General features: G+C 38.5%; 1 protein-coding gene across 5 annotated transcripts in view; it reads left to right on the forward strand.

Moving 5' to 3' along the window:
* The window catches only part of MAP3K5 (mitogen-activated protein kinase kinase kinase 5), a 254408-nt gene that overhangs the window by 71884 nt on the left and 157297 nt on the right, over nt 1–25227 (forward strand). For 4 of the 5 annotated variants that reach the window (XM_033235351.1, XM_033235355.1, XM_033235354.1 and 1 more), the window contains exons 2-3: nt 8153–8292; nt 24350–24373. In XM_033235351.1, the coding sequence (XP_033091242.1) occupies nt 8153–8292; nt 24350–24373 (164 nt within the window). The remainder of the gene's footprint in view (nt 1–8152; nt 8293–24349; nt 24374–25227) is intronic. The other variant, XM_033235356.1, reaches the window with a different exon arrangement.

Below are 25227 nucleotides of genomic sequence, written 5' to 3' on the forward strand. Positions count from 1 at the left end.
TTGTAAGTGTAGTGGCTCTCAACTCTTTTTAAGGTTAACCTCTGGAAGTAAAAAATATCCCTCTGATTACCTCCCCACCAGGCCTCACTTAGCGGATTAACAACAGCAACAAAAAGCCAGCAAAACACTTCAGTGTAATACAATGTCACCAAATAAGAAAATTAGGGCTGGGTTGAAGAGGTTAGGTATGATTTGCTTTAGCAATATAAGAATGATTCATGTTTGAATCACCATGCAGACATTTATTAGAGTTTAGTGATGAGGAAATTATGGGCCAGAATATACTGTTGATATAAATTTGCATCATTTTACATGGTATAATTAACCAAATAACACACAAGAAATTAAAAGGAGGCTGATGAAGCTGAAAAAGTAGTCATTTATAGTAGGGATTGCCAAACCATGACCAGTTCAAGGCTACAATGATAGATGATTCTTATGTCCTTCTTGAAAATTGCAACAATCCTAGCTGTATAACAGGACTTTTGCAGTTTCCCAGTGTTATCTACTTGCCACACTTTAGAAAAGTGACTTGGAGTCTTTAGGAGACGCTACCAGGACATGACTTTTAGGTTAAATTTCAGCAAATACCAATTAACATCTTCCTTCAACTCAACTCTTCTCTTCACAAGCAGCAGCAACTCATGTGAGATATTTAACTAACAGATACCCTATTATGAAGGGAAAATTCAGTTAAAAAACCCCACAGACTATCAGCCACTGCCATTTGACGACCAAAATGCAATTAAGCTTAATAGTTTAATGTTATTACCCTAAAAATTTTATTATGCTTTAATAAACCCCTGGTAAACCTCATGTTATCCTCCATTTAACATTAACTCAATTGGAACAGGGAAGCAAATTACACCTTAGGTAAAAATGTCGGAGATTTTTGTGTCTTTATCTATACTTTTAAATGACTAACTTTCTTAAATTTCTAAATGTGGCAGTTTTACTTACAGTATTATTACGACAACTCAATTAGATAATTATTAAGTGCATTTACTCATGAAATACACAATAAGACTGGTATGATTTGATCCCCAAATCTATTTTCACATCTCACTTGTGTTCTGAACTTGTGAATTTCTGTCTCCTGTAAGTTTAGGATGTGAGTCAGTGAAGAGTTAAAAGAGCTTGGACTGTAGAGCTGAATTGCTTGGGTTTGAATTCCGGTGGCAACACTATCTAGCTGATCTTTGACAGGTACATTCTCTGCTTCAGTGTCCTGAAATAATACTGCCCATCACAAAGGGGAAGATTGAGTTAATATTTGAAAAGCATATAGTGCCTGACACATAGTGAGTACTGAATATATGTTTATAAAATTTAATGGATAAACTATTCCTCCTATAAATGGGGCTCAGGAATTCTGGAGTGTCAGGCGTTTGTTTGATGTATTATAATTACATCTTCATTTGTATTTTTAATATGTCTTAGGATCATTTCACAAGGAAGATAATTTTCACCTGTTTGTTTTACTACTTTTGAGAAGGTACCCAACAGAGTCAGGAAGTAGCCACAGAGAATATTTTCTTTAGTTAGGTAATGAAATATTACCATTTAAACAGTGCTGTGTTACTGGAAGTCCTAGCGAGTATAACAAGGCAAAAACAAAAAACAAAAGGCATACAAATTGGAAAGGAAAACATAAAATCACTTTTAGTTGCAGATTACATGACTGTCTATGTAAAATAATACGTATAAAATAATATATATGAAAAAGCTTCTGGAACTTATAACTGAGTTCAGTTAAATTTCAGGATACAAGATCAATCTACAAAAATTATTGTATTTTTATGTACTAGCAATGAGCAATTATGATTTGAAAATTTTAAAAACAGTACCATCTATAATAGCACCAAAAAAAGAAAACATTTAGGTATACATTTAGCAAACTATGTGCAGGATCTACATGTTTAAAATTATGAAATACTAATAAAAAAATCAGTGGCGACCTAAGTGGAGAGATATTCCATATTCTTTTTTTTTTTTTTTTTTTTGAGGCAGAGTGTTGCTCCGTCACCCACGCTGCAGTGCAGTCATGTGATCTTGGCTCACTGCAGCCTCTGCCTCCAAGGTTGAAGTGATGCTTGTGCCTCAGCCTCCCAAGTAGCTGGGATTATAGGCATGTGCCACCACACCTGGCTAATTTTTGTATTTGTAGTAGAGACAGGTTTCACCACGTTGGCCAGGCTGGTCTTGAACTCCTGGCCTCGAGTGATCCGCCTGCTTCGGCCTCCCAAAGTGTTGAGATTACAGGTGAGATATTCTATATTCATGGATTGAAAGACTCAATGTTGTTAAGATGTCAGTTCTCTCTAAAGTGATTTTTTAGATGCAACACAATTACAATCAAAATCCAGGATTTTTTTTTAGCTATCAATTGATAGATATCAACAGCCAGCTGATTCTCAAATTTACACAGGAAAGCAAAGAGAACAGCTACAACAGCCAAAACACATTTGAAAACAGAATAGAGTTGACCTACCTAATTACAGCAGCTACTGTAAAGCTCCAGCAGTCAAAACAGTGTTGTATTGACAAAGGATAAACACATAGATTTCATGAAATAAAACAGAGTCCAGAAATAAACCCACCAAAGTATAGCCTGTTAATGTTTGATGAAAATGCAGAGGCAATTCAATGGAGAAAGGACAGCCTTTACAACAAATATGAACCTTGACCCATGCCTCACACCATATACAAAAATCAACTCTAAATGGTTCATAGACTTAAATTTAATGTAAAGCTATAAAACTTCTAGAATAAACCATAAAAGAAAACTTTTGTGACCTTGGGTTGCGCAAATATTTTTTTTCAATGCCACACCAGAAGCACAATCCATTAAAGAAAAAGTGGATGAACTGGACTTCATTAGATTTAAATATTCTTCTCTTGTAAAGACACACTGAAGAGAATGAAAAGACAAGTCATAATCTGACAGTATCTGCAAATTACATATCTGACAGAGGAACAATATTCAGAAAATATAAAGAACATTCAAACCTCAACAGTAAGAATACAAACTCAACAATAATTTTTAAATGGGCAAAAGCATTGAGTACTTAACCAGATAAGATATACAGATAGCAAATAAGCACATGAAAAGATGCTGAACCTCATTAGTCATTAGGGAAATACAAATTAAAACCATAATGAGATACCACTACATACCTATCAGACTGGCTTTAGAAGAAAAACTGACAGTACCAAGCACTCACAAAGATGTTGGACAGTTGAGATGCTCCTCATGCTTTGCTGGTGGGAATGCAAAATGTTTCAGTCACTTTGGGAGAGCTTGGCATATTCTTTTTTTTTTTTTTTTTTTTTTTTTTTTTTTTTTTTTGAGGCGGAGTCTCGCTCTGTCGCCCGGACTGGAGTGCAGTGGCCGGATCTCAGCTCACTGCAGAGCTTGGCATATTCTTATTAAGGTAAACATACCCTTACCTATGACCCAGTAATCCTACTCCTAGGTCTTTACTCAAGACAAATGAAGGCATATGTCTATATAAAGACTTGTATATGAATAGCAACTTTATTCAAAATTGCCCAAGCTGGAGACAACCCAAATGTCCTCAAACCTGTGATTGGACATCTGTGGATGAATCTCACGTGCATTTTGCTAAGTCAAAGAAGTCAAACCCAAAAGGCTACATACTGTATGATTCCATTTATATGACAATCTGGGAAAGGTAAAATTTTAGGAACAATAAATAAATCAGTGGTTGCCAGGGGCTGGGATTTGGGGGGCGGGGAAGACTAACCTCAAAAGGAGAGCATGACAGAGATTTTGGGAGTGAAGGATCTATTTTGTATCATGACTATGCTGGTATATATGCATTTTTCAAAACCCGTTAGACTGTACATCAGAGACAAAGAGAATGAAGTTTGCTGTATGACAATTAAAAAGTAAATTTAGGAAAGAATAGAAATGTCTTAGAACAAGTCACTTATTTGAATTTGAAATAGAAAAAAGCCAACTTTTTTCTAAGTTACCGTACTGTATTACTGTATTTTAAAATTAGACCAGTAAGCACCTTTCAGTATTCTTTATAGCATCCAGAAATGGATCTGTTCCTGCTTAGATGTTCAGAGGTAATAAATATACCTTACTTTGCTTGCACCATTTATTTTAAATATCTAGGCTGGGCACAGTGGCTCATGCTTGTTATCCCAGCACTTTGGGAGGCTGAGGTGGGCAGATTACCTGAGGTTAGGAGTTCAAGACCAGCCTGGCCAACATGGCGAAACCCTGTCTCTACTAAAAATACAAAAATTAGCCGGATGGATTAGCAGGTGCACACCTGTAATCCCAGCTACTTGGGAGGCTAAGGTAGGAGGATCACTTGGAACCCGGGAGGTGGAGGTTGCAGTGAGCTGAGATCGTGCCACTGTACTCTAGCCTGGGAGACAGAGTGAGACTCTATCTCAAAAAAACAAAAAACAAAAAAAAAAAAAAGAAAAGAAAAAAAAGAAAAAATCTAGTTTCTCTCTTAATCTGAAAACTTTCTGCAGTGTTTTTATTTTATTTTAGCATCTAATTCCACATGTCAGTTCTCCGGAAAAATTTATCCCCTCCTTTCATTACTTTAACTTAGCTAGTATTTTTCTTTGCATGTCTCTTTATTTTTCATCAGTAAGTGTTTTATTTGGTTTCTTCAAGTCCCACATAACGCAGCTTCTTGATTTTAAAGCAATGTGATTGACTGCTGAGTGGCTGGCACCTGTGGGAGGAGGAAGCCGTGTGGGTGCAGGAGGCAGCTGGGCTGTGTGGGTAGGATGCAATGACTCACTTTTGTCATGTGTTGATTTTTGATGCAGAAATGTTAAGGACCCCAAAAGAAAACTCTTTATTTGTATTAAAGAGTCCTTAAGTCATTTTTAGCCTCGAGGGGGGAAAAAATCCTTCTGAAGCTCCTTTGACCTGTCTTCCCATTTCATAAACTTCTTCTGTGTCTTTTACCTCAATTTCATCTGATTGATTTCTCATTCACCAAAGTTTAATGTTAATTTCATACCCATTAGACAAGATGGACTCTGCACCAAACCGCTTCTCAAGCGTCTGCGGTATTTTTATGTGCTGCACTTTGGTTTTATATTCTGTCACACAGGTCTTGAATGTTGTTCATTTTATATTTTGATAGGTTCCTAAATTGTGAAAGTAATCAATGTTCATAATAGAAATTGTGGGAAATATAGAAGGTATAAAATAGAAAAATAAAATAATCCATAATCTCTATAACACAGCTATTACCAACAAAAGTTGGTGTAAAACTTTTCAGGTATTTTTTTATGCACATGGATATATACATAGAATGTAAACATCATAATACACTCATTATAATGTATACATTGTATTTTTAATGTATATGCTATACATGGCAGTATGTATATTATATTTTACTTTTTATTTTTACTTAATATAGTTTGAATTTATCCCCTGTTGCTAAGTATTCTTCTACATTTTTCTTTTTCTTTGGTTACATGTAATCCCATTATTTGAAATTATGATATACATATATATATCTCATGATTACATATATACACATACACACATACATATATAACCATTTTCTTACTGATAGGTATTTAGACATTTTCTATTACTTTATTGTAAAAAATAATTTTTCAATGGACAGACAGGTAAATCTATTTTCACATTTATAATAATCTTCTCAGAGTAAATTCCAAGGAATGGAATTATTGGGTCAGAGTGTACATAATTTTTAGGATTTACGCCTCCTAGAAAGTTTACACTTGGCTGGGGTGTGGTGGCTCATGCATCTAATCCCAGTACTTTAGGTGGCTGAGGCAGAAGGATTGCTTGAGGTCAGGAGTTTGAGACCAGCCTGCGCAGCATAGTGACACCTGTGTTTACAAAAAAGTTTTAAAAATTAGCCAGACATGGTAGCACACACCTGTAGTCCCAGCTCCTCGGGAGGCTGAGGCTGAAGGATCGCTTGAGCCCAGGATTTTGAGGCTGTGCATATACAGTGAGCTATGATTTTGTCACTGCACTCTAGTCTGGGCAACAAACTGAGAACTGTCTGCCTTTAAAAAAAAAGAAAAAGGAAAATAAAGAAAGAAGAAAGTTTACACTTCCCACAGCATAAAAGAGTGTCATTTCTCTGCATTTTCATTGACTTCTTTACTTTGCTCACTTAGGCAAAACAATTGGCATTTTATAGTTGGTTTAATGTGCATTTATTAGAAGCAAGATGAAGAATAATTTCTCATATGTTTATTTACCATTTTAAATTTCTGTGAATTTGCTTGCTGATGTCTATAGTGTGATTGTCTAATGTAATGTTTTTATCATTGCTGAGTTATTTTAAATTGATCATAAGAGATGATTTATAAAGATATTAACCTTTCATCTCTCAAATATTGCATAATTTTTAACAAATTATCTTCTTTTAAATTTGTTATATATTAACATTTTCATTGTAATTATGAATGGCTTCTGTTTTATATTTCCAAAATGTTTATTGCAATTACAAAGGAAGCTCTTTGTTTTCATAATAGTTTTCCATCTTGATGCCTTACTAAATTGTATTATTACTTCTAATAGCCATTCAGCTAAGTCTGTTGGGGTATTTGGTTGACATCCACAACATCTGCAAGTAGAGATAATTGTGTATTTTATTTTCTAGAATTATATCTTCTTACTTTCTAGAAATCTTATTGCAGTGGCTGGGATTTTTCAGAAAGCCATTATATAAGAAGTAGTGGCAATAGCTGACAGCCGTTGTTTCTGATTTTCGTGAGAATACCTAAATGCACAAAGTTGGAAGTTGTTATAAAATGTATATTATTCTCTATGTTAAGGAAATGCCCTCAATTTTTAATTTGCAGTTATTATTTTTTAATTTTAAAATTTTATTCTTCTTAGAGCTAGGGGTCTTGCTGTGTTGCCCAGGCTGGCCTCAAACTCCTGGCCTCAGGCATTATTCTCACCTCAGCCTCCTGAGTAGCTGAGATTACAGGTGTGCCACTATGCCCAGCTCAGCAATTATTTTTAGTGATAAATGGATTGAGAATTTTAATTAATGCACTTGGAACATATTCGAGATGCTGATGACTTTTTTCCATTGAGCTATCCTTGCGTCCCCCAAATAAATTTTAAACTACGATCTTGGTCTTATAACACTTGATACATTTTGTTAGTTTTTCTTTCATATTTTTGTTTATAGCCATAAAGGAGTTTTAGACTAGTCCAAATTTCATTTTTGTGACATTGTCAATTTTTGATATCAAATTTCTACTACCTTGTTACTGGTCATCTTTGAGCCTTGGATGGATTTGCATCTGTGGTTATATTCCCCTTAGTTATATTTTCTATACCTTTTTTCTCTCTTTTTTTCTTGATTATACTTACCAGGGACTTACTAGATATTAGTTATTTAACTCTAAAACCCAATTCTGGATTAACTAATAAGCTTACCTATTTATTTTTTTAAGTCTCATTTTACATGTGTTACCGCTATTTTTTATGAATCTGCTTTTTTAAAAAAAGTTTTCTTATTTGAAACCTTAGTTAACTTGTTTTAATGTTGAAATTTATGAGAGAGCATTAGCCCCTGCTTCTCACCATCACAAATTCTCCTCGGTTTCCAGTAATCATGTGATCTCCTTCTTGTTTAAAAAAATGCAGGTTTGGACCAGGCATGGTGGCTCACACCTGTAACCCCAGCATTTTGGAAAGCCGAGGCAGGAGGATTGTTTGAGGCCAGGAGATTGAGTTCCACCTGGGAAACATAGGAAGACCCTGTCTCTAAATTTTTTTTTTTAACTAGCTGGGCATGATGCCTCATGCCTATAGTCCCAGTTACTAGGGAGGCTGAGGTGGGAGGATCATTTGAACCTAGGAGTTCAAGGCTTCAGTGAGCCACGATCGTGCCACTGCACTCCAGTCTGGGTGACAGAGCAAGACCTTGCCTCTTAAAAACAGAAAAAGGAGGATTGTTACATTTTATAAAACCGCTTCCAGGTAGAGCTGCAAATTAAAAATTCAGTGATAAATGAAGAGGGAAAATCCCTATCATTTCCTTATTTCCTCTTTTGAGTACTAAGATAATTGAAACCAAAATGTGCTGATTGGGCATTATTTGGGTGTCATCCTTTGGGGGACTTTGTTTTCTGTTTGCAGATATTGCAGTGGTGGAGATGAGCGATGCCTTCCGGCAGCCGTCCTTGTTTTACCACCTTGGGGTGAGAGAAAGTTTCAGCATGGCCAACAACATCATCCTCTACTGTGATACTAACTCGGACTCTCTGCAGTCGCTGAAGGTACCTCCCTTGTTTACTGAATGTTTCATTTTAGCATCAGCATTTCAGGGATACCGGTTTGTCATCCAAACATTTTAAGTAGCTTTTATTTGTGAAAGGCGTTTATGTGTGTGGTCAGTATGCACCAATTACTAGTCAAATTGGGAGGTTTATCGAGAATTCACTGTAGAAATTTGATGACACGAGTAGGAAAAAAGTTCACATTGAGTTCTGAGTTTCACTTATGGTTGCAACGGAGGAGACTGTGTTAATAGGAAGTCATCGGCGCAGACGTGGAGAAGGGAGATTGCATAAGATATGGTCAAACCTTCATGCTCTGTCACTTTTGGGAGCTTCATGGTGCCCACCGGTCTCCTAACTAAAAGTACACTTCCTCCTTGAAAGTGCTCTGAGAAATTCTCTCTGAGTATACCAAAATAGTTGGCATCCTCTTTCACTAGGGTGTGATTTAAACTAAGATGGGAGAAAAGGAAGAGAAACTTACTATGTTTGTCTACAAAATTCAACCTGTCTCAATGTCCTTCTCTCCAGTAATAGGAACTTACTGCTATAAAGGCATTTCCTCCGTCCAAAAAAGTTTGCCTAAAATGCTTTTTGCAAGGCCAAGTGATTTTACACTGTATGATTCTTTGAAAAGCATCCCACAGTTCAGTGAAACGCATGCTGTGCTTGCCATCATCCATTTCTTTTGTGAAACTTCCAACTAGCTTCATGTGGCTTTTTCTCAGCTCTGTCTTCTGGCCCAAATCTGAGCCAACCTTGCGACACTGAGCTCTAGAATCCTGAACCATATTACTAATGACTTAGCAATTGTTCTATGAGTATCTCTAACCCATATTTCATGCAAAAAAGTGTCAATAGCATTTTGCATTCTGAGTATTTAAAGCATGTGTGGCTTTCTTTGAAAAATCTGCAGAACTTCATTGAGCAAACGTACCTACTACATGCCGGGCATTGTGCTGGTGATTGACAGGCATATCCCTTTCCAGAATACTCTGAAACAGTTCTAAGAGATTTGCCCCTACTTGTCCTAAGTCTGTTTTTTGTCCTAGAGCAATCCTTGACCTGGAGCAATCCTTAAGCCCCTCCTTAATTTTCTTCCAGATTTACCCCTTTAATTAATACATCATAAAATGTTGTAATTCATTTTTAATTAGACATTTTGATTTGCTGCTATTTGCAACCCATATTAGCATTTGATGAAGGAATTAGATTCTTTGATTTAGCTCTTTTCATTTTTCTTTGGATTAAGTTTATGTATGTATTTATTTATTTAGGGTCTCACTCTGTCACCCAGGCTGGAATGCAGTGTCGTGATCACAGCTCACTGCAACCATGACCTCCTGCGTTCATGTGATCCTCCCTCCTCAGCCTCCTGAGTAGCTGGGACTACAGGCGCATGCTACCTCACCCAGCTAATTGTTCTCTTTTTTTGCAGAGATGGGGTTTTGCCATGTTGCCCAGGCTGGTCTTGAGCTCCTGGGTTCAAGTGATTCTCCCACCTTGGCCTCCTAAAGGGTTGGGATTACAGGTGTGAGCCACCACACCTAGACAGATTAAGTTTATTTAAGCAGGCACTATTATGTTGGAGATTTTTTACTCTCTACAGTATTTTTTTGCTCTTGCTCCTACTAGTATCTGGTGCTTTAATTTTGTGCCCATTCTTTCCTAGGGAAGTATTTTTAAATGAAATGAACTTACATTTGAGAGAAAGAGATAAAGCTAATCTTACCACACATATGTCTGGGACAAATAAACTGGCTTATTGTTTTAAGCTAGCCTTTGTCTAGAGGTGTTACTGTCATTTGATTGAAGTAGTTCCTTAAAAAGGCGAATGATGTCTAAACTCTGCTCATTTATCTTGTACATATTATCTGCTTCTTATTGAGCACTTAACTATGTGCTAGGTACCAAGTGCTTTATCTCCATACATTTTCAAATTCTTAAAGGAGGGGCTGGGTGTGGTAATCCCAGTACTTTGCGGAGCTGAGGCAGTTGGATCCCTTGAGGCCAGGAGTTCAAGACCAGCCTGGCCAACCTGATGAAACCCTGTCTCTACTAAATACAAAAATTAGCCAGGTGTGGCAGCACATGCCTGTAATCCCAGCTACTTGGGAGGCATGAGAATCCCTTGAACCAGGAGGCAGAAGTTGCAGTAAGCTGAGATCACACCACTGCACTCCAGCCTGGGCAACAAAGCAAGACCCTGTCTCAAAAAAATCCCAAAACAAAGAATAATAATGATAATAATTCTTAAAAGAACTCTGTGAGGTGTATATTCTATTAGCATTTTTTTTTAATATCAAAAACTGAAGCCCAAAGAAATTCAGTCATTTGCCTAAGGTGATATAGCTAGGAAAATTTGGAATTAGGACTGCCTGACTCCAAAACCTGTTGCCCTTGACCGCTAAGCATTATTGCATTATTGTCAGTTACTTCTAGTTAAAATTATATCATATATTTCTGCTGAGTGTATTCATTTAGAAAAACCTATCAGCTATGCCTCCTGAGTTTTCCTAGGTAACATCCATCTTTTTTTCTTTATTCTTTATTCCCTCCTATTAACTGAAACTTTTGCTGTTTTCTTATTTAGACTATTCCTAGCCTGGTAGGTCATGTGTCTGGTTGCAGAGGACAGAAATATCTGGGATAGGAAGCATTTTTGGCAGTCTAGCAATTTCCTCTGAGTCCTGAAAGTTCCTCAGGTCCTGTGCTACTGAAAATAATTGGTGTGTGTATGTATTTTTAGTTTTATTCCTTTCTGGGCAGTTAGTTAAAGATGTAACCCTTATTCCTGCCATTGACCAACAGATAGGAAAACTGCAATGAAATAAGCAGAACAAGAGATATTTAAAATAATATATCATGTAAGGATTAGCCAAGCAAAATAAAAACAAAGCATCCCTCTGTTTTCACAGGGCAAAGACAGTTTTAGAATGCTATTCTTGCCATATGTTTAGTTTCACTTAGGTTGATTCTTTGGCCATCTAGAAAGTACAGCTGCACAAGTTTTATTTTAATCTGTTGCTCTTTGTTGAAGACTGCAGTTTCTCTTTGGCGGCAAATTCTCAGGAAGAAATTGTAGAAAAAAAGTTTTTTTTTAAATATAAGCTCCTGGAAAAATAATGGGAGCTATAAAAGTACTTTAAAAATCTATGTCTGAAGTATCATTTGAAAGAATATTTAGAATCTAATCATAGTATTTAATTGTAATAAGCTTTATATCCATTGTTTTAAATCACAAGTACTATTTTATTGTACTAAGAATGAAAATTTTTGGTTTTTTTTTTTTTTTTTTTTTTTTTTTAGAAAAGATGACCATTACACTTTGAGAGAAGGAAGTTGATTTTTTTTCTTTTTTTTTTTTTTTTTTTAGTGCAATGGAGCAATCTCGGCTCACTGCAACCTCTGCTTCCAGAGTAGCTGGGATTATAGGCATGTGCCACCACACCTGGCTAATTTTTACATTTAGTAGAGGTGGGGTTTCACCATGTTGGCCAGGCTGGTCTCGAACTCCTGACCTCAAGTAATCTGCCCACCTCAGCTCCCCAAAGTGCTGGGATCACAGGCATGAGCCACTGTGCCCGGCCAATTCTTTTTCTTTTCTTTAGCATTGTAACAACACTTATTTTTTATAATTTTCTTTAAATAAATCTCATGAGAATTTCTCATGTGCCTACTAATGTTTATTGAGAGAATATCTGTGCCAAGATTTACATTGGTTTAAAATAAGAAATGCTAGTAACAATTACTTTGCGATTTATTTCATGCATTATGAAATGATCATACTTCCACTTGGGATCTCTCAGTAAGTGGTGAGTAAGTCTGGACACTCCTGGTCAATGAGCTGTGGCGCAGATGCATTAAACACCTCTGATGACTTAGGAGAAATGAAGCCATTTTGTGTAGAGTGAGGAAATTGTTTTCATGAACCATCTCTTAGCACTAGAAATTCCTTTATAACACCAGCTCTCCGCTCATCTTCTTGTGATCCTTTCCTGCACTCCCTTTCTCAGCTCCTTCTCTATGTTCTGGGCCACTCCCCACTCACTTTAAACAATGGTACTATAAAACAAAGCAAAACGAAACAATGAAACATGACTGCACGTGCCAGATAGTCAAGAATTAAAACCTCTTATACTACAGATGGCCAGGTTGTGGAGAGTGGGAAACCTACGCTCTACTGGTGGGAGAGATACTACCTTCTGAAGCGTAATTTGAGAATATTTAATAATATCAAATGAGCATATCACCAAGACTTAGTCATTCTGACCCTAAATGTATACTGTAAAAAGTCTCTTGCATGCATAAGGAGATATAATCAAGAATGTTTATGTTAACATGTTTATAATAACTCCTCCTCCCAAGAAATGGAGAATTAATAGATACCTTCAGTTGTAATCTTTTTTTTTTTTTTTTTGAGACGGTCTTGTTTTTTTGCTCAGGGTGGAGTGCAGTCATGCTATCTTGGCTCACTGCAACCTCTGCCTCCTGAGTTCAAGCAATTCTCCTGCCTCAGCCTCCATAGTAGTTGGGATTACAGGCTCCCACCACCACGCCCAGCTGATTTTTGTATTTTAGTAGAGACGGGGTTTCACCATGTTGGCCAGGCTGGTCTCAAACTCCTGATCTCAAGCAATCCACCCGCGTTGGCCCCTCAAAGTCCTAGGATTGCAGGTGTGAACCACTGTGCCCAGCCAGCTATAATTATTTAATGGAATATTGTAGAGTACTTAAATCAGCTAGTGCTTTAGACATCAATATCAATGTATCTCAAAACAACAGTGTTGGGGGAAAAAACAAATTACTTGTGTACACTATCATACCATCTATATAAAATATCATGTGCAAGAGGATGTTTTTATGCACACTTGTGTTATAAAAGGATAGACATGTGTATGGGAATTATAAACAGCATTCAGAATAGTTACCTCTTCGGGGATAGGAATGGAATAAAATTGGGAAGGGAATATAAGAGTCTTCAACTATGGGGCCGGGCGCGGTGGCTCAAGCCTGTAGTCCCAGCACTTTGGGAGGCCGAGACGGGCGGATCACGAGGTCAGGAGATTGAGACCATCCTGGCTAACACGGTGAAATCCCGTCTCTACTAAAAAAAAAAAAAAAAACAAAAAACAAAAAAAAAACACACACAAAAAAAACTAGCCGGGCGAGGTGGCAGGCGCCTGTAGTCCCAGACACTTGGGAGGCTGAGGCAGGAGAATGGCGTAGACCCGGGAGGCGGAGCTTGCAGTGAGCTGAGGTCCGGCCACTGCACTCCAGCCTGGGCAACAGAGTGAGACTCCGTCTCAAAAAAAAAAAAAAAAAAAGAGTCTTCAACTATATCTGTGATGTTATATTTCTAAATCTAGGTGGTAGACCATGAGTGCTAATTTTTATGCTTTTTATATACTTGAAATACTTAATAATTAACCTTTTTTTAAAAAAAGGAATAGGTTGCTATATTCTTTTATTTTTTGTATCCATCAGGATAACGTATATGCATTTTGGACACTGGAATCCCAAAATATTTTTAGTGTCTTTTCTATGTTCTGGCTGTGGTTAGAAAGCTTCAGATATTTGGATATTTCCCTTTCTGCACTCAAACAGACTTTATTCTCATTTTATCCATTAAATGAGATGTTTCCATGTTTCTTGATAGATTGGTAGGCAGATCAGTTAGTGGCGATGCAGTTTGTGTTGAAACATAATGATTATATTAGATTATTTCTTGTTCAAAAGATTTAGTTGTATTTTTATCTTTAACCATTGGCTGAAAAGTTACTTTATGGATGGGATTTTCATTAATAGACAGTCTTTCTCTGTGGCAGCCTGTCTACATGCTTCCTTCTTCACTATCTCATTGAATACAGAACACACATATGTGATGCTTGAAACCCTTCCTCTGCCTCAGTGCGTCTATTATTTTCTAGATCGGGATCTGACTAGCACGAAATCTTAGGTGCACAAACCAAAATTTGTAACACTTCACTAAATTAGCCCTTAAAAATCAGCAAATGTTAATAATATGGCAGCTCCCCAAAACATTGAAAATAAAATTACCACATGATCTAGCAGTTCCATTTCTGGATATACACCCAAAAGAATTGAAAGCAGGATCTTGAAGAGGTATTTGTATACCCATGTTCATAGTAGCATTATTCTTAGTAGCCGAAAGGTTAAAGCAGCCCACATGTTTATCAACAGATCATTGGCTAAACAACATGTGGTATGTACATATATGCAATATTATTCAATCTTAAAAAGGAAGGAAATTTTGACACATGGTACAACATAAATGAACGTTGAAAACTACTGCTTATTCAAGCACTTGCATGGCACCTAGACCCATGATCTTTTATCTGCAGGCACTGAGGGACCCAATCTCCTTTAGAACTTAAACATGGAGTCTTGTCTTTCTGGCACTCATTCATATCCATTTGAAGAAAATGGTTGTAGTTTTGAAAATAACAGTGATGTCCATGTGTAAATTTTGATGATTATACTGGTTTGTAAATTGGTGAGGACGTCTGGTAATTTATTACAAATACCTCACACTTAAATTGAATTCTTACCTGTATTTGGAGAATCTACTCGGATTCCAGAGTGTTCTTAAACCCATAAAAACATTTATCTCTTTTTTTGTTTTTACAAACAAAAAACAGTACTTCCTTTTGTTAAAGTTTTGCCTCCCTTATCAAAGTAAATAAGGTGAATTTGGTTTTAGCTTGAGTTGTGCATGAAATTAACATTTTTATTTTTTCAAAGGTTTAGGATTCTTTTAGTTTAACAAAGGATTTTTTGCTGGATTCTTTTCAGCATTTTAAAAATTATCAACTTGTTAGTGGTACAAAGTACACATTCAATAAATGTGTTTTAAAAACATTGTTGTAAAATATGATCCTATAAAGTGGTCTCACAATTTGTGAACCGGGAACATTGGCCCTGCCACTTTTTAATAGTGCTGCCTCTGGACATGCCTGAAGTTTCTAGCTTACTTTATAACCAGCTGTTGATTTAAAAATGCTGGGACTCTGTACTCTTCCTGGTTCAACGTTGCCATCCCATACACTTCCTATCATTTGGTAGAAACAATCTTGTTCCTTTATTTTATTTATTCAGAAATGATCTGACTTTCTTCTAAGCTATAATCATTCCATCTCAAATTGGGGAAAGAAAGAGGTAATTTGTGGGGAGAAGCAAATAAGCCATTCATGTAACATTGCTTTGTGAAGGTTTTCTCTGAAGATCTTGAATTGACAAGCTAGATGAATGATTTATTTAGCAGAAGTTGACTTCCCAATTGTAGAATCCCTGAGGTTATTGAAAGGACCCAAGACTGGAGAATTCAGCTTTCTTGGATATCAATTAGCAATAGTATACCTTCTAAGGAATTATGTATAGACTGGGTAAAATATGCCCTTGCTTTCTCCTTCCTGATTCCTCTTTAACCACCCTCACTCCTTGCCCACTGTTTTGAATCTCTTATTACCATTTTGTCCAAGAGGCGATGCACAATGCCATTATATGACTGGGTAGGCACTAGCTATTTGTCTCATTTGTAATGACTCTGGTCATAGGCCTGTGATTTTGATTACCCGTAAAGACCAAGAAGGACTACCTCTGCGCACAGAGGAAGGAGTGGGGCAAGCCTTGCTGAATTATCTTTCTTTTCATTTATTCTAAATAATTGACTCTTTCTGTGAAAGTTGATCTTTTTGGCATTGTAACCCATCACCCTCTTTGGGCCTTTTTAGAATATATCTTTGAAACTGTTGCAGAAATATGTATGTGTATTAGTCCATTTTCATGCTGCTGATAAAGACATACCTGAGACTGGGTAATTTATAAAGAAAAAGAGGTTTAATGGACTCACAGTTCTGTGTGGCTGGGGTGGCCTCACAATCATGGCAGAAGGTGAAAAGCATGTCTTATATGACAGCAGACAAGGTAGAATGAGAGAGAAGTGGAAGGGGGAACCCCTTATCAAATCATCAGACTTTGTGAGACTTCTTCACTACCACGAGAACAATATGAGGGAAACCGCCCCATAATTCACTTATCTCCCACCAGGTCCCTCCCACAACATGTGGGAATCATGGGAGCTACAATTCAAGATGAGATTTGGGTGGGGACACAGCCAAACCCTATCAATGTGCAAAGTATGATTTACTGTAGAAAAATTCATTATACCTCCAACTTTAACAATACAGTTAAAAAAAAAAGTAATACATGCACTTAATAATATGACCCAATTAGATGTTGCTGAAAGAAACAGCTAGTTAAAAAGAAGAAGTTGATTATAATAGCAACACAGTATAAAGTGAAGTTTGTGTTAAGAAGCTCTATTAGGCCTGGCACAGTGACTCATGCCTGTAATCTAAGCACTTTGGGAATGTGAGGCAGGAGGATCACCTGAGCCCAGGAGTTCAAGACCAGCCTGGTCAGCATAGTGAGACCCAGTTTCTACAAAAATTACAAAATTTAGTTGGGCATGGTTGTGTGTGCCTGTAGTCCCAGCTACTTGGGAGGCTGAGGTAGGAGAATTAGCTGAGCCTGGGGAGGTTGAGGTTGCAGTGAACTGAGATCACATCACTGTACTCCAGCCTGGGTGGTGATAGAGTGACAGAGTGAGACCATGTTTCCAAAAAAAAAAAAAAAAAGCTCTGTTAAATGCTTTATGTACAAAATGTCATTTTTCAGCATTCCAGCCCAGTTTACAGAGAGATATCTACTTACGGCAGAGTTCTTCCACCAAGATATACTTATTTAAATATGAAAAGAATTTAATAGGGAAAGAAGAGAGGCTAGAATTCCTTTTAGGATTACTTTCCAACTTTGGTATAATTTAACCTGGTTTTTGATACTAGTTGTTTTAACTGATAGGTATTCATATTCAAGAGGAGGATGTGTTCTTAGCCCCTGTCATGAATAACGTAGATGTAAAAGGTCTCTAGACCTGGCAGTGCAGGAATTGAGTTAGAGTTGTTTGCTTTGATTTATTGATACCTCCTCCTATAAATGGCTTTAAAGTACTGCAAATAGTTTCGTTAACTTACTCCATTTGGCCTTTACATAGAACCCAATGAGACAGACAAGTTAGATATTATTTGGATTGGAAAGATAGAAGGTATTTTCTTTTTTCTTTTTTCTTTTTTTTTTTTTTGAGGGAAGGTCTGACTTTGTCACCCAACCTGGGGTGCAGTGGTGCCATTTTGGCTCAGTGCAACCTGCATCTCCCAGGTTCAAGCAGTCCTCCCACCTCGATCTCCTGAGTAGCTGGGTATACAGGCACGTGCTGCTACACCTGGCTAATTTTTGTATTTTTTGTAGAGATGTGGTTTTGCCATTTTCCTAGGCTGGTCTCAAACTCCTGGGCTCCAGTGATCTGCCTGCCTCTGCCTCCCAAAGTGCTGTGATTACAGGCATGAGCCACCCCTCCTGGCCAGAAGATATTTTCTTTACAGAAGAGAAATAAGTACAGAGACATGAGATGACTTGTTTGAGGAACACACACAGCTAGTGTCGGGGCAAGGATAAGCCCCATATTCTTTGACTTGTCATCTGGTACTTGTCTTTCTCAGTCTGTCCACAGATTTCTTTTTTTTTTATTTTTTTTATTTTTTTTTTGAGACGGAGTCTTGCTCTGTCACCCAGGCTGGAGTGCAGTGGCCGGATCTCAGCTCACTGCAAGCTCCGCCTCCCGGGTTCACGCCATTCTCCTGCCTCAGCCTCCCGAGTAGCTGGGACTACAGGCGCCCGCCACCTTGCCCGGCTAGTTTTTTGTATTTTTTAGTAGAGACGGGGGTTTCACCGTGTTAGCCAGGATGGTCTCGATCTCCTGACCTCGTGATCCGCCCGTCTCGGCCTCCCAAAGTGCTGGGATTACAGGCTTGAGCCACCGCGCCAGGCCCACAGATTTCATATGTTCTGCAAAAAGATGATTTTCTAGGTGTTTTTTTTCTTTTTTTAAGATTATTGAGATTTTTTTCTTTTAAAGCTTGCGCTTATGTAGGCATAACGTGTAAACACAAAAGTACTTTGTTTCCTGTCTGTCTTTAAAGACTCTGTGCACGGCTCTCTGACACTTGTGTTGGATTACTCTCCTCAAGTCTGCTCAGCTTGTTTTAGCAGTGTGCAGAAAGGGTAAAGGGAGTGTTTCTCCTTCTCAGCAAGACCCAGTAGGCCCACACAGCCCATCTGATAGTTCCTTGTTTTGCTTTTTTGACACATTGAAATGAGTTAAGAAGATGGAGCTGAGGAGTATAGGGATTATTCTTCTTTTCCCCCACTTTAATGGAAAACTTGCCAAGTTCCACTAGGACAAAAAGAGGGATCAGAATGGAAGACCCAGAAAGCCACCAGCCAGGGCCAGGTTCTTTCCCTGGCCAAGAACTCCCAGCCTGCTCCTTTCTCTTCTTTCAGGAAGCTGAAATCCTGGTTCCTATTCCTGCTTCTCCCACCCCAAGTCTGATTCGACTTGGCCACTCCATGCCTGCGATTCCCACTTTTTCCCCTGGCTGCAGTTACCTAAATTTTAGGCACAAAAACTTTCTAGTGGTGGAAATACTCCATTTAGTTATCCCTGAGGTGGCCTTTTCAAATATTGCTCCAGAGAGCTATCAAAAGTTAGTATTTGCCTTCAAATGAGCCGTGGACTAGATTGTTTCTTTTGTCTTGCTTCCCTTACTTGGTTATCAACCAATACCAGAAAATCAGGAAAAAAATGTTTTTGGATGTTTCTGGTATAGCCAGGGCTACACTGACCAAAAACCCCCTAAAGACCTCAGACGAGTACAGAGTTGTAGTGGGATAATGCACCTTCAGAAATGTGCCACTGGTAAGGAACTGGAGTTTATGTTGATTTTATCTTCTTATTCATAGGTACTTGAGATGAAAATTTCGATGAGCTGATGTGAAATAGAGCAGTTATGTCTTAAATTTATTCCCTTTCCTTCCCACCCCTCTTTAGTGGATTTAATACAAATTAAGCATTCTCTGCTCTAGATAACTTTCAAGGTCTTATTTGTTATTTATTTGAATTGAGTTAAATGCACAGACAGTACCTTTGCTCCGTTAAATTTGATGCCTCCTTTAAGATTACATGATAAACTGTGAATAAACTCTGCTTTAGCTTCTACAAACTTCAGCTTTAGCTTCTACAAAGCATAAGCAATAGCTAACGAGAATTCAGATGTTATACGAATGATTTTTCTTTCTCTTTTTAAGAGACGGGACTCTCTTTTCACCCAGGCTGGAGTGCAGTGGTGCAATCATAGCTCCCTGCAGCCTCAAACTCCTGGCCTCAAGCAACCCTCCTGCCTCAGCCTCTTGAGTAGCTGGGACTACAGGTGCACACCACCATCTGGCTCAGGAATGATTTTAATAGAGTTTTATAATTTGCAGGCACAATCTGCAAGCATAATCTGAAATGCATGCTTTATAATGTATGCATAATCTGACAGGAAGGCAGAGGAGACATGTAAGAGGGTTATTATTTCAATGAGTAATTCATAAGGAAGACATACCATATTGGCACTAAGCCAGTAGTGGCCATTTGCTTTTCTATAGAGCCTTCTGCTCACTCAGTACTCACCACTGCTCCCTTCCCTGCCACTTGCATTTCTGTGCCTGGTGCATCAAAAACGGAGTCAAGGGTAGAATATCTCGTATGCTGGGGGAGCGTGAGGGCATCTCTCCTTCTAGCAGCACAAGGACAACACTGACCATGAGAGCCCTTTAGGCAAAAGCAAATGATGAACACAGCGTTGGAAGAGACTAGCAATCACTTAGTCCAACTCTCTTAGTGTCACATGAGAGAGAAGTGAAATGGCTAACTGGGAGCAGAGCTATATCTTGCACATATCTACCCCTAATTCATAGTCCAATATTTTACACATTCATTAATTTATTCATTTATTCATGCTTTTGTGATACCTGCTATATGTCATGACATTTGCTAGACCATCAGTCAAGATACAAATATGAATAAAATACATGGTCTTTGCCCCCAGGAAGTCATGATGTAGGGTGAGAGACTCCTAGGAACAAAAATGTGCAATATAGTAAGTGAAGTATTATCAAGGAGATCTGTATGAGGGTTAATGGCAGCACAGATGAAGACATAATCTACTTCTGTTGGGAAGATAGGTGTCACAGAACACAGTGAAGGCCAGCTTCACAGAGGACAGGTTTCTTATACATTGCACAGAGGATGCTGCGCAGAGAGGATGGAGAGGGCATTTCCTTGTTACTTAGAGGGGAAGAGAGAAGGATATTCTATCAAGCGAGAGCCATATTTGCAAGCGTGTGGTTTGCTACTCTGGAGAGATGCTCCATAAATCAAGTTTGAAAAATTCTGCGTAACGTGTTCCTGGCTTTGTGATTATCCAACATTTTTCAACTTCCTTGTTCATGAGCCATTTCTATGTGTGTGTGATATTAATTATTTGAAACACCTGCAGGAAAAGCCGTTTTCAACCTTCCTCTAAAATGCTACTCATCTGTCCTTTGATTTCCATTCCTGGGGCACTCCCATTGACTAAGCACTTATTATGATGTCTCCGGACTTTTTCAATAGCCACTTAAATGCTTTTCTTCATCAAATACTAAGTACTGGCCAGGCACGGTGGCTCACACCTGTAATCCTAGCACTTTGGGAGGCTGAGGCAGGTGGATCGCTTGAGTCCAGGTGTTAGAAACCAGCTTGGGAAACATGGTGAAACCTCATCTCTACCAAAAAAACAAAAATTAACCAGGCGTGGTGGCACATACCTGTGGTCCCAGCTACTTGGGAGAGTGAGGTGGGAGGATTGCTGGAGCCTGGGAAGTTGAGGCTGCAGTGAGCCATGATCACACCACTGCACTCCAGCCTGGCTAACAGAGTCAGATCCTGTCTCAAAAAATTAAAAAAATAATAATTAATACTAAGTACCATCATCAAATTAGTTTGCGTAAAACTTTAACAAGGTTTACCTTTTATTTATTTGTCCTTTTAAGGTAATACATTCACTTGCTACAAACATTTAAAAGTACAAAAGGATATATAGTGAACATTTATTCTTTTACCTTTATCCCCTAGTCAGCCAACCAACTCCATTGGCAACTACTGTTATTAGCTTTTTATACATCCTGCCAGAGAGATTTTATGAATTTATAAATTAGAATTTCATTTTTCTCTCTTTTGTACATAGATAGGAGCATAGGATAAAAAACTGTTCTCTACTTTGCCTTTTTTTACTTAGCAGATCTGGGAGATCCTGCTTTATCACTTCAATAAGTTCTTCATTGTTTGTTTGGTTGTAATGTATTCCAGTGTATGGAGGTACTAGAATTTACTCAACTAGTTTTTAGGTGATGGCCATTTATGTTGTTCTCAGCTTTTACTGTTAAAAATGGTGCCCCAATATGTGCTGATACTTCTTTGAACATATCACTCAACTTAAAAAACATGTTGACTGCCAGGTGCTCACAGAGCAGAGTACTTTATTGGAGCATTCAAAGCCTTCTTCAATAAGGCTCCAAATAGCTTTTTGATTTTACTTTTTGTGTGTGTCAAAATGAATTTTCTGCATTAGCCCAATGACTACATTCAAGGTTTTCTTCCTTCCCCCTGCTCCCCGCCCAAGTTCCTCTTTAATTCACTCTTCCATAGGTCCCCAAGTGAACTGTCTTCTTTGGCTCCCTTTGATAACATTTATTGTTCATCAAATGGGCCTTTGCTTTACCTAGCTCTCTGGTCTGGATCCCCACCTTCGGGCTTTGCCTTTGGAGGTCGCGTCTGCCCTTCACAGCTCAGCTTGAGTTCCGCCTTCTCTGCTGAGCTTCCCAGGCTTTCTCAATCTACAGGAACATCTTTCTCTGATAAAGCGTAGCTCTTGCTGTCTGTGTCATTCTTTTTACTTTGAGCAAGTGTGTGTATACACAAATGTCCATCCAGACTTACATAAATGTTTCAATGTTAAATGTGTACATGTCCTTTTTTATCAGCAACATTGTGAGGTATTGAAGAATATCTTTTAGTCATTTTTTTTTTTTTGAACCAGGATCTTGTTCTGTTGCCCAAGCTGGAGTGCAGTGGCACAGTCACAGCTCACTGCAGCCTCCATCTTTAGGGTTTAAGTGATCCTCCTGCCCCAGCCTCCCGAGTAGCTTGGTCTATAGGTGTGAGTTGTGTGCCACTACACCCAGCTAATTTTCAAATGTTTTCTAGAGACAGAGTCTCATCATGTTCCCTAGGCTGGCCTCAAACTCCTAGTCTCAAGTGATCTTCTGGCCTCAGCCTCCCAAAGCACTGAGATTGACTGGTGTGAGCCACGGCACCAGGCATTTTTAGTATTTTGTATACATCTTCATGGCCCTCACAACTACCCAGTGTAATTCTTTCGTCTGTCAGTTTTTGTTTTCTCATCTGCTATCCTTAAACATTCAAAAATCTTACATGCTCCTTTGCATGAAAGCCCTCGTTGGTTCTTCTTTGCCCCATGTGGATTCAGCATCCTGGTTCTGGGCTGGAGATGATGGCCACTCAGCCGGGCCTCGCCTGGCCACACTCTTCCCTCCCAGATCTGGCTCCTTGCCTCAGCCAGATGGACTCGCCCTTGAGGCTCCACAAATGCCTTACAATTTCTGTTTCCATGGCAACATTCATGCCATCCTTTCCAATATGCTGTTCCCTTTTCCCTTTTCTAAATCATGTTTCCCCAACCTCAGTGAAGCTTTGATACAACAGGCTTTTCTAGATCGTCTCTCCAGTGTCTGTAGTCATGGTGAGGTATAGGAATAACAATACCGATCGTTAGCTTATATTGAGAGCTTTTACGTGTCAGACACTGTATAGCTATATTATTTGTATAATCTCACTCACTCTTCACAACCTAGAAGATAGGCACACTGCCCACACACTGTGTATTTATCCCATTCCTTTTTTTTTTTTTTTTTGAGGAGTCTCAATCACCCAGGTTGGAGTGCAGTGGCGCGATCTCAGCTCACTGCAGCCTCCGCCTCCCAGGTTCAAGTGATTCTCCTGCATCAGCCTCACAAGTAGCTGGGATTATAGTCATGCAGTCATATGCCACCATGCCTGGCTAATTTTTGTATTTTTAGTAGAGATAGGGTTTCACCATGTTGGCCAGGCTGGTCTCGAGCTCGTGACCTCAGGTGATCCACCTGTCTCTGCCTCCCAAAGTGCTGGGATTACAGGCATGAGCCACTGTGCCCGGCCACTTATCCCATTATATTTCTTAATGAAAAATACGCAAATTATGACTATTTTTTGTCAAATGTCCTGATCATCTGTGTGTGGATTTGCCCGTGGCCAATACCCTTTACTTCTAGCTGCTCAGGATGTAACACACTGCTTTTTCCCCTCCCAGAGTGTGAGAGAGATTGTGCTTAGGGAAAGCAAACTCATTTTAACCTCTTCCCAAAGAGATGGTGGCTGATCAGGTAATGTGCAGAAATTATTTTTAGGTTATTCAGTTTGGGGATTTTACATATTTATGCTGTTTTTTTGTTTTGTTTTGTTTTTTAAACCACAGACAATACTTTTGTATTCTCCTGTCTCCTCCACAGATTGTAAACTTTTTGGGCTGGGCATGGTGGCTCACACCTGTAATCCCAGCATTTTGGGAGGCCAGAGGGGGAGAATTGCTTGAGGCCAGGAGTTTGAGACCAACCTGAGCAACATAGTGAGATCTTGTCTCTACAAAAACAATTACTAAAATTAGCTGGATGTGGTGGCATGCACCTGTAGGCCTGTAGTCCTAGCTACTTGGGAGGCTGAGGTGGGAGGATCACTTGAGCCCAGGAGCTCATGGCTGTAGTGAGCTATGATTGTGCCATTGTACTCTAGCCTGGGTGACAGAGCCAGACTCTTTCTCTAAAATAAGTAGATAGATAGATAGAAAACTTTTCAGATGCAGGAACGGAATCTACACTTCCTGAAATTTCTGATTGCTAATATAATTGTTAATACAAATTTTCCCATATAGTTCAATAAATGTTGTTGAATTATTCAGTTTTATATTAACTTGTGGTATATCTTTTTCTTGTTTTTCAGGAACTCATTTGCCAGAAGAATACTGTGAGTACTTTATTTAGCCTTCCAGAGTTTTAAAGATATTTTCTTTTCCATTAACTAATCTTCAGTATTTTTAAAATCACAAATTATTAATTTCTCTCTCTGTTACTCCTCTTTAGATTTTTCTGATGTGTCAATATAAACATGATTATCTAAGTACTTCATTGTAGTGAAACTTTATTTTTCATAATGAGAGATGACACTGATAACTGTCTTTTTCTGTATATAATTAAGTTTTGGAAGAAAATGTTTCATAGTATATTCAGGACAAACATGATGGCTCATGCCTGTAATCCCAGCACTTTGGAAGGCGGAGGCAGGCAGATCACCTGTGGTCAGGAGTTCAAGAACAGCCTGGCCAACATGGTGAAACCCCATCTCTACTAAAAATACAAAAATTAGCCAGGCATGGTGGCATGCTCCTGTAATCCCAGCTACTCAGGAGGCTGAGGCAGGAGAATCGCTTGAATGCGGGAGGCGGAGGTTGCAGTGAGCCAGGCTGGAGACTGCACTCCAGCCTGAGTGACAGAATGAGACTGCGTCTCAAAAAAAAAAAAATAAATAAATAAAAAAGAAAATGTTTTATAGTATATTCAGTGTTGTGGAATTATGAGTGGCTCTAAAGCAACCTATATCCACACAGAGATACACATATGTGTGTATATATATGTGTCTGTAGTAAGTTTCCATGGCAGCATTCATGCCATCCTTTCCAATATACTGTTCCCTTTTCCCTTTTCTAAATCATGATTCACCAACCTCAGTGAAGCCTTGATACGACAGGCTTTTCAAGATCATTTCTCCAGTGTCTGTAATCATGGAAAGGTATAGGAATAACAATACTGATAGCTTATATT

The sequence above is a fragment of the Trachypithecus francoisi genome, unplaced genomic scaffold (genome assembly GCF_009764315.1).
Source record: "Trachypithecus francoisi isolate TF-2019V2 unplaced genomic scaffold, Tfra_2.0 Lachesis_group15, whole genome shotgun sequence".
Taxonomy (NCBI): Eukaryota; Metazoa; Chordata; class Mammalia; order Primates; family Cercopithecidae; genus Trachypithecus; species Trachypithecus francoisi.